The sequence below is a fragment of the Psittacula echo genome, assembly GCF_963264785.1.
Source record: "Psittacula echo genome assembly, chromosome: 4".
NCBI lineage: Eukaryota > Metazoa > Chordata > Aves > Psittaciformes > Psittacidae > Psittacula > Psittacula echo.
This window is the reverse complement of record NC_137738.1, coordinates 64467288-64479677: the sequence shown is the minus strand read 5'-3', so window position 1 is coordinate 64479677 and position 12390 is coordinate 64467288. Positions and strand designations below refer to the sequence as shown.

Sequence of the window (12390 nt, the reverse complement as noted above, 5' to 3'; positions counted from 1 at the left end):
ATTCTGTTTACAATAGATTTAATACTTGAAAACAATGTTTTGTTTCCTGTGCTATTAACAAACAAGAAAGAGAAAGAATAGTTTCTCAAAATGGAAGTATTTATCACAGCATTTAATAACACAACCTGCTTATATAAATAATGCCATTTTTTGACAGGACTATAAAATCTGCAAGCTAACATTCTAGAACAGAAATAATCAGAATTTCCAGCAAGCAATATCTTACCTGGTTTCTAGTTATGTCATTAAATTACTAACACATTACCAATTAAATTAAAAAGTGGATTATTTTAAGCAACATGTCACAATTCTTTCCTCAAAGAAGCTTGCTGTGCAGAGGGGAATACTCTGACATGTAGAAACAAGATTTATTTGCAGATTTATTCCAAATTAAATATTCAGAATTAATGAGAATATTCCAGTTAAATATTCTGAAGCTTTTGAACATGAAGAAATTGCCACATGAAGAATTCACACACATTCTTTAAAAACATACAGCCAGGTTTTCAGCTTTATTAAAATCTAAAAGATACAGTCCTTTGAGAACTGGCTATTTTGTAAGTCTAACAGATTAGCTGAAAATGTATGAGTGTCTTCCTTACCTCACTTGGACTCACAAATTACATGAAGATACTGAAATTTCAAAGATGAATAAAGGATTTATGTACATGATTTCTGTTAATTTCAAAAGCTATTCTTTGGTTAAATCTCACAGTCAGATATAAATATATTTTCAAAAGACTTTAAAGCTAAAATGTGGTTAACTAGGACAAAATGGCTAAGCCAAGATACAGATATGTATTCACTTTGAAATCAAACCCCCAAAACCTGAGTTGTTCAGCTTTTAGACAATTTAAGAAACAAAACACAGGGGCAAGCTGGAACAGAAAATTGGTTTGCAGTAATTGATTGCAACTTATTTGTTTAAATAAGACTGGGATAGCTGGATTCACATGGAGGGGAACTAATAGCTATAAAACAGTACTACTGCTAGTAGATGGAGATTAAAGCAGGAAATGTCAGTAAGTATAGAAAGGGAAATCCAGAATGCCTGTATGTCACTTTAGTTATACACTGATTAATATATAAAGTTAAAATAAAAGCATAATATATATAATGCAGTGCCATTTTGTATTCAGACAGGTATAAATTGGAGAAAAAAAAAATCAGATTGCCATAGTCTTTTTCTGGGCTTTTTTATTGCTGAAAACATGCCTACACAAAATAATTCTAGTAAATCTATTTTACAAACCTTTGATGTGGGATACTTGTTAAAAACTCTGAAGATGGCTAATTCAGCTGCAACAGTTTTTCCAGAACCTGTAGGAGCTCCAAGAAGAACATTACAGTCTGTGTGATAAAGTGTATGAAATATCTGGGTCTGGATAGGGTTGAAGTGTGTGAATTTGTACAGGGCTTCATATTCCCGATGTCCCAAGGCTGTGATAGGCAAAGGCTGAAGATCTAGAAGCTCTAAAACCACAAAATAATCATAAGTGTATGGCAACAGATGCCATAACATAACATAGTTTATTATGAAGATACAGATATTAAACAATAATTTAGTGGAAAACAAGTTACATAGGAAATTGTTTTACTTAATATCTCATGTGACACAAAGTCTGCATTTGGGTCATTGTTAACTTTGATGAGGAATAACAAAAAGTTGATTTTGTAACTCTGAGGTATTTTTGCAAGTACTGTTAGTATTCTGATAGCTGTGAAGCAGCCATTTGCATAAATTAATATTTTCTTTAAAGCTGTTTCCTTTTTACCCAGTTGTAGTAAGTTCTAAACTCATTGTATTAGATTATATGTATGTCCAGCTTCTTATGCTAACAGAACATGGAGTTGAAGGACAGCATAGTGTGTATATTTCAGTTTCAAGGAAAAAAATCTATTTAAGAAGGAAGGATTCTTTGGAGTTTCTAAGTTGATGGAGTAATACAAATCAGATGAGTACAACTAAATCTTGCATTTAATCCTTTAAACATGTAATTAAATACACAAGCTTATTAAATAAACTAACAACTTTTCAAGATATGATTCTTCATATATCTTGAGGGCATCTGCTATCCAAACAATTAGAGATTGTGGAATTTGGAAGATGATATATATAACCAGATTGGATTTGGAATCCTACCAAATTAAGGAAACTGCAGTGATTCTGCTATGCAGATGCTTGCTTTGAAGTTTGGATTTCTTTATTTTTTTTTCTTTTGTGGCTGGAGGTCTCATTGTCTTTTCAGGGTGCTTCACATTAAGGTATGATATGGGAGTCATAAAATCTACTGAGGCAATGATGCCTAATATTCTTCACATGCTTTCCACTGATACCTTATGGCTGTTTAATCATTCCCACTGAAACTGTGATTTCTTGGGCTCTGACGAGGAGAAAGAAGGTTTTTTGCCTAGCAGGGCCTCTATGTACTTCATTGTTGAGTGGGAACCAGATGGGAATTGAAATCAATTACCATAAATCCTGGAGGCTCCATAACTGGTGATGTGTAAATATCTTTCTGTTTCTTCTGAATAGTAGTCAGTGATCAGTCAATTAGATAAAAAGGTTACATATGCTTTTTCAGACAGCGTAGGTACAGTATAACAATAGCTAAACACTTCACAAACACATGTGAATTTATGCATGCCAAAGGACAACACCGTATAAGAACTGAATATTTCTGAAGGCACTCACTTCACAGACAGCTAGATGAGCCAAATGTAATTACAGTGGAAAGGTTTTACAATGACATCAGGCACAATGAATGTATAACGCAATTTATGTATCCAGAAAAAAAAGAAGCAAAACACAAACATATGCTTCTGTGCCAAGTGTTAAAAAAGGAGGAGGAGGGGAAGTCCATGACTTGATCAGCAGTGCTGAATTGAAATGTGATGTTCGGTACTGTAACAGTGCTTGCTATGATGAATTAATTTTAGTAAAATAGTGAAAGGTCTCAAATTCTCAAAATTTTAACTGTTTTTTCTTTTCTGAATGCAGTTTTTAACCCAACCATCTCTCTAAGATTATTTTTAACCAGTCCAGAAAAAACGTAATACTTACAAGCACTAAGATAAGACATACTATAACAGAGATTTGCTAAATTGTATATGACAGTTTCAAATTTCCTAAGTTTTATAGAGAACCTGGAGTAATTAGAAGACTGGCATTATGTTGAGATGAAATGAGTAGCTATTTGTTCACGAATTTAAAATTTTAGAGCGCCTTAAATGTAGCGAAGAAATGGTTTCAATAATACAAATGTATCACAAAGTGAGATTTCATATACTTTTCTATGATGAAGCAGAAGTCAAAGAGATTTATTGCACTATATGAGGAAAATCAGTATGAACAAGATGAATTAAAACGATCAAATTTGAAGTTACCTGTGTGTGGAGGATGTCTCTCTGGAAGAATCAAATGTTGAAAATTTATAATGCATACAGCCTCTGCTCCTAACCATCTATCAGACACAGCTCGAATGTAATATTGAGAAGGAAGAGGTTCAAAAATTGGGATTGTGAACACCAGCAGTTGAGGTTCTTTAGTAATGACCTAATGCAAATGTGTAGAGAATAAGTATTGCACAGACAAATCAGTAACTTGAAAAATCATGGTTTACATCACTTCCATAAAAATTACCAACACAAAGCAATAAAGTATTTGAGCAACTCCATGTGCAAAATATTCACACCTTTCTAACAGATTTCACAACTAGGAATGTATTTCATTTCCACGGACTTCAAAAGATAAAAATAAGGCTGGCTCTTAATCTTTTTCTTTAACAGACAAAATTATTACAGTCTTCCTTTTTTTCACCTGGAATTAACTGTCCCATCAAAGGACGAGGAGGGGACATCTGAGATTAGAAAGCATCTTTGTGGAACTCCAAGCTTATCAGGCACATCCGAAACTGAAAGCTGTGCTACTGATTTGAAAATCTGCTTAGGTCAAAATACTGTTCGGCCTTACAGATATGTATCTCACTAACTTTATTTTTGTCTTGCTATGAGAATCTGAATAAAGTTCATCACCTGTTTTTTCTGAACGATGAAGTATTCTGAATGGTAAATGTGATCATTAGTAGGGTCTTCCACCCAAATCCACCAGGGCTCTCCAACAGTGCCGTGTACCTTTTAAGAGTAGAAAAGATAGCTTGTTACAGCTATAGTGAGGTTCTCTAGATTAGCTGGGTGTATGAGATATATTTCTAAATGATGGAGGGTTACAAAGGAATACAGAAGGTAAGAGCAATGTAATATTTCTGATTAGATCAGGATGCTTAAAGATTATGTTTCAGTAAGAGTTTGCTTAAGGTGTGCATAATAGAAATGGACATGACACAAATGCAACAAAAGCTAGTGCCTGTTTATAAACAGACTGAACTTCCAGGGTTTCCCCATAGCTCCTAAAAGAGAACTCCTCCTTTCTATCTTTTTCTTTCTTATATTTCTTTCCTTGGATTCAGTATAGAGGATTTTCGTTTGCCATTCAATGCTCATTTTCCAGTCAAAACATCTCAGGAAAAATTGGATGTTGAATTGTGATATTTCTCTCTTCCTCTCTCTCATCCCCTCTCCAACAGAAAGATACAGTAAGTGGATTCAGAAGGCTGTAAATCCAGTCATTGCTACAGGTGAAATGAGAAGGAGATAAATAGAGCTGTCTCTTGATGTTTCCCATGCCATCTGGCAACACTTTATCTCATCCTAGATTTTTGTTTGCATTGTTGTGTACCTTATTGTGCAATGTCAGCCACAAATCATAGCTAGGTGGGATGGTCAGTTAAGAATTTTTGTTTCTTTGTTGGAATAAATGACTTGTGCCAACGTACAAACATTTTACTGACTATCTAGGAAAACTGCATAGTAAAGGCGTATGGAAGACATACTATTAAATGAACATATATTTCTGATGCTTCTGATTAGAACTGTGCTAAGGTACAAAACCAGCATGATGATCAAAAAAGAGTTTGAATTATTCCTAAACGCTACTTAATAAAACCCAAAGTATGTAGTTGCTTCTAATGGTAATTTTAATGCTATAGAAATCTGGTATTGATTCACAGCACACACATTATTTTCAGCACAATTCATTATTGTGTATGCTGGAAAACAGTCTGTACTGGCTTTTGAAGACAAAAATATGAACTAAGAACAGAACTAAGGTGCTTTTGCTTCTTTTTTTAATACAGTTGTACAATAGATAAGCAGATGGACAGTAAAGACACTGTCATTTATTTTCATTACATTTGGATTTCACTAGCAGCTTCACTAGGAAGTGAAGGAGTGAAACTGAAAGGACACAGGTCACTGTAGGTGGCATTATGAAAAATTACAGTGAGACTATTACTTCATCAGTGTTTAGGAGAATTTAAGAGAGGAAAGAAGAAATAAGGAAGGTGATAGATTTGAAAGCTCAGAGATTTTATTATCAACTCTAACAGTATCTTCGTTTTGGACAGTCCTGTGACAAAGCAGTATGAGGAAAGAAGCGTGGGAACAGCCAATGCAACATGCTTTCCAGTAATGATTCTCTAGAACTCTGGAGAGCTCTTAATAATTGACACATACCTGTATTTTGGACAACCCTTGTTCTAAAACTGTGTGTCTAATTAATACTAGTTGCACTGTTCTATTTCCATTTCTGCTGGGCTCCAGGCTGCAATACTTACTTGCTCTGCCTGGGTATGTTTATAGTCCTCTGCCTATAATATAATGAGAATTTTCCACTGGGATATGGCTCACACTCTTGTACTGAACTAAAGGGCTCCAAACACTGAAAAGTGCAGTGATTAAAGATCAAAACGATACTGTATCTCATGACTACCAAACATATCTTTTTTCTTTTGTAAAGGCAAGTGCAAAATCTGTGATAAGATTGCTCTGAATTAAGTATTCAGGTAAAGAAAGAGTCTTAAACTGCTGAAATGTTAGTCAAGTGAGGTATTCCAGTTAAGTACAGTATTTACATTTTTAATATTCTGAATTTGACTACTCCCATTCTTTTAATGGAATTTTTGCCAGCTTCTTTTTGTACCAATTACAGCTATACCTGTAAGTTCCTATAGCCTTCTGTGGTCTTCCGAAAAGCTTGCTGAAGTACCGTGTAATGATACAGAAACAGTTTTGGAGTGTCAATGGTTGAATTTAAAAGAAAGATATAAATTTTTAGAGACTATTAAAATTTAACAGCTTTTTAAAAATTTATTTACTGTTATAAAAGATTATTTTACTGAAGAAGCAATAAAATCAACAGCTACCTCACAAAAATAAAAGGAAGAACAAAGTTTTCCAAGTTTTGATGGGTACCAATACATAAATTCACACAAAACCAGCTCCATGAGTTGAACTGAAAAAACAATCATAATATTTCCAAGCAATCACTAGGAAAGCTCTGCCAAGGGGTCATAGCAAAAAATCGATAGCCGAAGTTCTGCTAAAACTAGAAGTTCAGAATCAAACTAAGAGATTATAATTCTGTATGCATCCCTTTTTAATTTGTAAAAATACAGAAGAACCTAGATTGCATAGAAAAATGTAAAAATGGATCAAGATATTACTTTGTATTAAGATACAGCTTAATATGAAGAACAGTTATGAGGGTTTTTTTTGGTCTTTAATAGATTACAGGTAAAATGGATGAAAGTTTGAGTAATAAACATTTGTTTCAATCCTAAAAAGTAATGCTTGCTTGCCTTCCAAAGTATTGCACATAAATAAGACAGCAAAATATAATTTATGTTATAATTCATGTTAGGATTTCATTCAAATATTTCTGTAATAAATCCAGGTAGCAAACAAAATCTAAGATCATTAATCTCCTATTCATAAGCTAATGTCCAAAGGAAAAGAAAAAGCCTTTAGGCGGGGAAAATAAATTTTAAAATAATCTAAATGTTTGTGGAATAAAATTCTAATTTACTTGTGATTAAGGTAAACTTGCAATCTAAGGGATTTAAAAATTATTTTGTAATAAAAGAACAGATATTTAATAGTTGCCTTTTAGAATAATTTGTCTTAAGTGCAAACATGAGAATGTAAAAAGAAAAATATGATTGCCCATTGAGGTATCCTTGCCTTTTTTCTGCAGAAAGTTTCAGAAGTAACAGTAACAATACAATGCCCCCATGTGGACATTTGTATTTAATTTAGATTTATCTTGAATCTATTTGTAATGAACAGTTTCTGAATCAAAGGGTGTGGGTATATCTAAATGTGCAACTAGTACAATTCCTTGTGTACAAATTTGCACCATAAAATATAGATGAATATAGTTCCAAACATATCACAGTTTTTCTGTTCATATGAGTCCCAACAGAATAAAAAGGCACTGATATTGTGAATGTACATTTGTAAAGCCATGAAGAGGAGCAGAACTTGGCGTACATGAACTGCACTTCAAGGCTTTATTTTCTGTGTTTGACATTCATTCATAGTTCAGACAGCCATCTGTGTCTCCCTTTTTCTTGCTGCTCCTTTTTGGGCATATAACTCAAATCTATATATGACTACTATTAATATTCAATATAAGAACTTGCTTCAACATGTTATAAACAGCATAAATCAGTAACAACTAGTGGAAGTAAAGAGAATATCTTTGGTTGCTGCCTTCTACATAAGTCCTTAAAGACATTCCGATGCTGTTACTGAATTTGTTTTTTAACTAAAATATTTTATTTTTTTTTTAAATCCAAACAGCTATGGACTCCCTGTGATCATTTTCTTTACTGAATCTGAATTAATGCTTCCAGTCCTCCCTCCATCTCCCTTTTTATACCTGATCATTCCATGTGAAGTCAGGAGTGATGTTCAGCCGAACTCGGAGGACTGTGCGGGTTATTGGCTGAATCGTTGCTTCCATTATGATGGAGGGGATTTGATGGACACACTGTTTTACCTTTAAACCAATCTTCACATGATGCAGCATATGACCTGCCAAGAAAACATCAGATGTAACAAATTTGCATTTACAGGAAAAATAATACAACTCTTACTTTCAAATAGGCCTTTAGAGAGAAGTATTATTGCTTGTTTTGCTTTTATATGCATAAATGTCTGACTGTCTTGACCTGGCATGTCTGAATATTTTGTAATACTTAACTTGAATTAGCAATTTATAGCTTAGAAAAATCAGTATTAACCCCACTGTTGGCTATAACTAAGGGGTTAAAATAACTATTAAGAATTCACACTGAAAACATATAATGTCAAGCTAGTTCCGTTTCCTTTACTGGCTTTTTGACCAAGCTCTTACCAAACCATGTAGTACTTTTTAAAGCATGAATGCTGACCTTTTACTTAATGATGGGCACACATCTGAACTTCTACAATTCCTGTGTACTGATTCAAAGCAGACAGAACACTTTTCATAAAACTGAAGAAAGGTAAATCAATCAAAAATGCACACAACTAGTAAACATCTCACAGCAGCTGTATCTTTCAGGACACACCAGTGTGTAACTGAGACAAAGGGAAAACTAAATGCTGCAATGGATTTTATTTCTATCACAGTCATGGTAACTAAGGCAATAAAATAATTATATTCATAAAAAAAAATTTCCTACTTGTATTTTACAGATGAAACCTCTGTTCCCTTGCTCTTCATTTTAACTATAAAACATACTATGTAGCAGTGATTTCTTTTTTTTTCCTGAAAAATACTGCAACTTCTAGCTTATTTAGGGAAAGAAGGTGATTTATCACATTTTCGCTGAAATTCCTTATATAATTATGTGGAGCATATTTTAGATTTTAATTGTAATGATCATAGGTACTAATTTTTAAAAGCTACCTTACAAATGGCTAATGACACTTTCTGATGTTGTGTCATGATGTGTTGTGATGTGCCCTGTGCACACTTTTCCACGGGAAGAAATCCCATTTTGTATCCCATTTGTATTACGTGCAAAGTGAAAAGGTGATACAAACCTTTTCTTGTATTGCGCAAAATTTAGGGGCATAACATCTCACAATTGTTAGAGGGTTTTTTTATATTGTTTCTAACCTCTCTTTGTTTCTCCTTGTTTAATACACTGGCAGATTTTGCTCCACACAGGTGTTAATCTATACTCTGAAGTAATGAATGATGACCTTGCTTAAGAAGCAAATCCCTAATGCAAATGTTTTAACACATATTTAATCAGTTTATTTTGCAGTTGGTGAAGTAAATGCACTTCCAGGAAGTGGCTAATTAAACCCCAAAACTATTCTATTGTTACAACTTGGTGATACACGCAGTATTATAGCATACTTGCACAGGGACTGGCTTTTGCAATTAGAGGTTAAACCTCAGAAACTCTGTTAACTAAAAGTAGATGACAAATACTCAATCTAGGCAAGTAGGCTTTTTCATGCCAAAAATCACCTTCTGTATCACAATGTGTGATGTGAACTGTGCTTGTACAGGACAATACAGAGGTTTTGTATGCTTACCTGCTAGGGGAAAATAAGGCTCCTCCAAGCTTTTAGTAAATATTATAAAACTCTCTCTCTTCCCCCAACCCCCTTTTTATTTTTTTTAACTAGTCATACTATTAAAAACTATCAATGGCATTTAAGAAATATTAAAACCTTCTCAAGAAAAGGTGACAATTTGAGAAAATAGTATGTTTAACAGAAGAAGAATAAATTTTGCTTATCCCACAACTGTCATCTGTATTCTGAAAAACCAGGACCGTGTCAGATGACACAGTGATTTCTTGGCTTGCTGGAAGCTCCAGGGTTACATTCCAAGTGTCTAGATTAGTGTGGTACACTGGAATCCAGGATCAGTGCACACAAAATAGTCTTCATTCACGGGGAGAGCTCGCACTCATCTGATGCTTTAATTCTCCCTAAACCATGGACTGAGTTAGCTAGCCAGCTCCTGTCTTTTTTATTCTATCTCCAAGGTCACAATAACATTTAAAAAGGAGGAAATGCTGAGACTGAAACTAGTTATATGGAGTCAGACAACAAGGCAGCACCTGGAAGCTATGCCTTTTCTCATTTGAACATGGCTTTGAATTCAAACAAAAATAAGGTTGTCAGGCAAGCACCTTCTTCACACCCTTGTATCAGAAAGAGAGGCCAGACAGGAAGAAGTATGTCATGTAACAGTATTTCACACAAATGCACATATCAGCTTGTTTTGATGTTTATAAGGCTGAAGAACATAAAATGTCATTACATACAGTCAGCAATGACATATTTTCACAGTCAAATACTCTCATCTACTTTCAAACTACATTAACATAAAACTAAACTAGACATTTTATAGACATATATTGATATATTTCCATCTTGTCAATACTAGCTTCCACTATGTTTAAGGAAGCAAAACTGATTTTGTATCTTAATTCTTGCTTTTCCAGGGATAAGCATGGGGAGAAAGAAGCATAAAAAAAGAAATAAAACCCCAAAGTAATACAATTAATCAAAAAGAATATTAAGTATTAAAAAGACTGCATAAGTACACAAGAACAAATCTGAATAAAAAGTGCTATAATGCTTTTGAAGAGAAAAGCATGATAATGCTAGCTTTTCAAATCCAATGTTACATTTTTAATACATTTAAAATTATAAAATTATTATTATACTGCACAGCTAAAAATTTTCTCATGATATTTCAGCTTAACTTATAAAACAAAAAGCCTCTAATTCTACGAAGTTTTCCATATTTATCCAGCTTTTTCCAACCTAAATTGGGCATGTAACAAAGCTGCCTAAATTAGAAAAATCTTTTGTCAAATGAGAGAATTGTCAAGTCAGAGGTCATAATTTCTAAAAAAAGTGACTATGAATTGTATTTTTAGGCAAAAACCAGATTTTTAAAAAATGGCAGTTTGCTTCTCAACAACTTTGTGATAACAGGTGCAAAGAAAGTCCAAATAAGAAAAAAAATACACTAATATAGGAAAAAGAAACATATTACCAGCAATATATATTTTTTTTTTAACTTCAACCAGCTGGTGGACAGTTTATGCACAACAGTTTATACACACGTACTAGAAATTGTCATTATGTGTATCAGTGGCCTTGTGGATTTTCTCATTATTGAAGTGTCAAATCCTTTAAAAAATTCCATTAAGGTTTTGCTGCAATGACACCAGTGACAATGAATTCTTCATGTTCAATGAAAATTAATGCAGTGTTTCAGAAGCAGACCATTTACTGATAGTATTCCAGGACATAATAATCTTCTTTTATTCTTTTTCATGTTAATAGTATTTCAATAAAAAAAATGGCCATATTTTGCCAATTAGTAAAAATAAACAGATGCCTTTTATAGTAGTGCATTATATTATATGAGCAAGAAAGGAAGCACAGGTCAACATAAATATGTATACATACACATATATGTAAATACATATCAACATACATTTCTATTTGGTATGTGTTCTGGAGTTGCCAGGACATGGGCTATTCTTACCCTCAAAGTTGTGCTATATTACAGGTTGTGGAGACTGAATAAACCCTCTTTATTGGTTAGAGCATAATACAATATTAATGTCCCTACATGGCTTCCAGGCCACAGTGGGTATATTAATGCATGGCTCAGACTTAGTTCTAACTTGCCCATTGATTACTAATAGTTTAAACAGATCAGCATTGGTGATTTCTCACCTATTTCATCTTTCCTCATGTCCTTCATCTTGTCTATAGTGAGATTCTTCTCTTCCAACTTTGAAAGGACTGATGGTGGTAACACTGAGAACTGTCTCAAAGGGCTAACCCAGCCCCACAGCCGCTTGTCAATGACTTTGCTGAGATTCAGTAGTCGATATGTCATTGCAGGCCAACGTTTCCTAAGGGCAATCTCAAAAAGAGCTCGAACAATACGAGCTGCATTCTGGAGAGTGAAAAAAAAAAAGCAAAAATGTTGTAATTCTCTCAAGTATTCTTTGTAAAATGAAAAGGATCCCATAGACTCATCTTTGACAAACCATAACAACAGATTTTTCTTTTCAAACTTATTTCAAACATTCTTGAAAACTACTTTTTCCATCACTGTCTAGTGGCAGAACTACCTCACACTTGCCTACAGAAATTATGAAAAGAAACATGTGCAACTCATTAATGTAGTGGCAAGTCTGACACAGAATTTCTAGTTGTGCTAACATTAGGGAGTTCTAAATTTATTGTGTCTTAATCACTTCTGAAAGAAATTCACCTACTGTACTTAATATCTTCCTCCTCTGCCTGCACATAATATACACCTGCAAACTCAGTTTCTATGAATTTGAAGTTTTAATTTTTTACTTCAGTTGTACTTCCATAATAGCATCCCATTTCACACTGAATTTCATGACATTTGCACAGAAGTTTTACAGTTGTGACTTTTTTTTTTTTTTTTTTTATTGCTACCATCTTCTGAGACTATTGTATAACCAACCCGTACAAATCTGC

At 33.6% G+C, this 12390-nt stretch overlaps 1 protein-coding gene across 4 annotated transcripts in view; it reads right to left on the bottom strand.

Annotated features, from left to right (window-relative positions):
* Positions 1-12390, bottom strand: part of ASCC3 (activating signal cointegrator 1 complex subunit 3) — a 282281-nt gene that overhangs the window by 71563 nt on the left and 198328 nt on the right. For all 4 annotated transcript variants that reach the window (XR_013956598.1, XM_080615418.1, XM_080615419.1 and 1 more), the window contains exons 21-25: positions 11608-11833; positions 7781-7935; positions 4036-4134; positions 3388-3556; positions 1253-1473 (exon numbers count right to left, since the gene is read on the bottom strand). Coding sequence is in view for 3 of the 4 variants with exons in the window: in XM_080615418.1 (XP_080471544.1) it covers positions 1253-1473; positions 3388-3556; positions 4036-4134; positions 7781-7935; positions 11608-11833 (870 nt within the window). In the remaining variant the exon portion in view is untranslated. The remainder of the gene's footprint in view (positions 1-1252; positions 1474-3387; positions 3557-4035; positions 4135-7780; positions 7936-11607; positions 11834-12390) is intronic.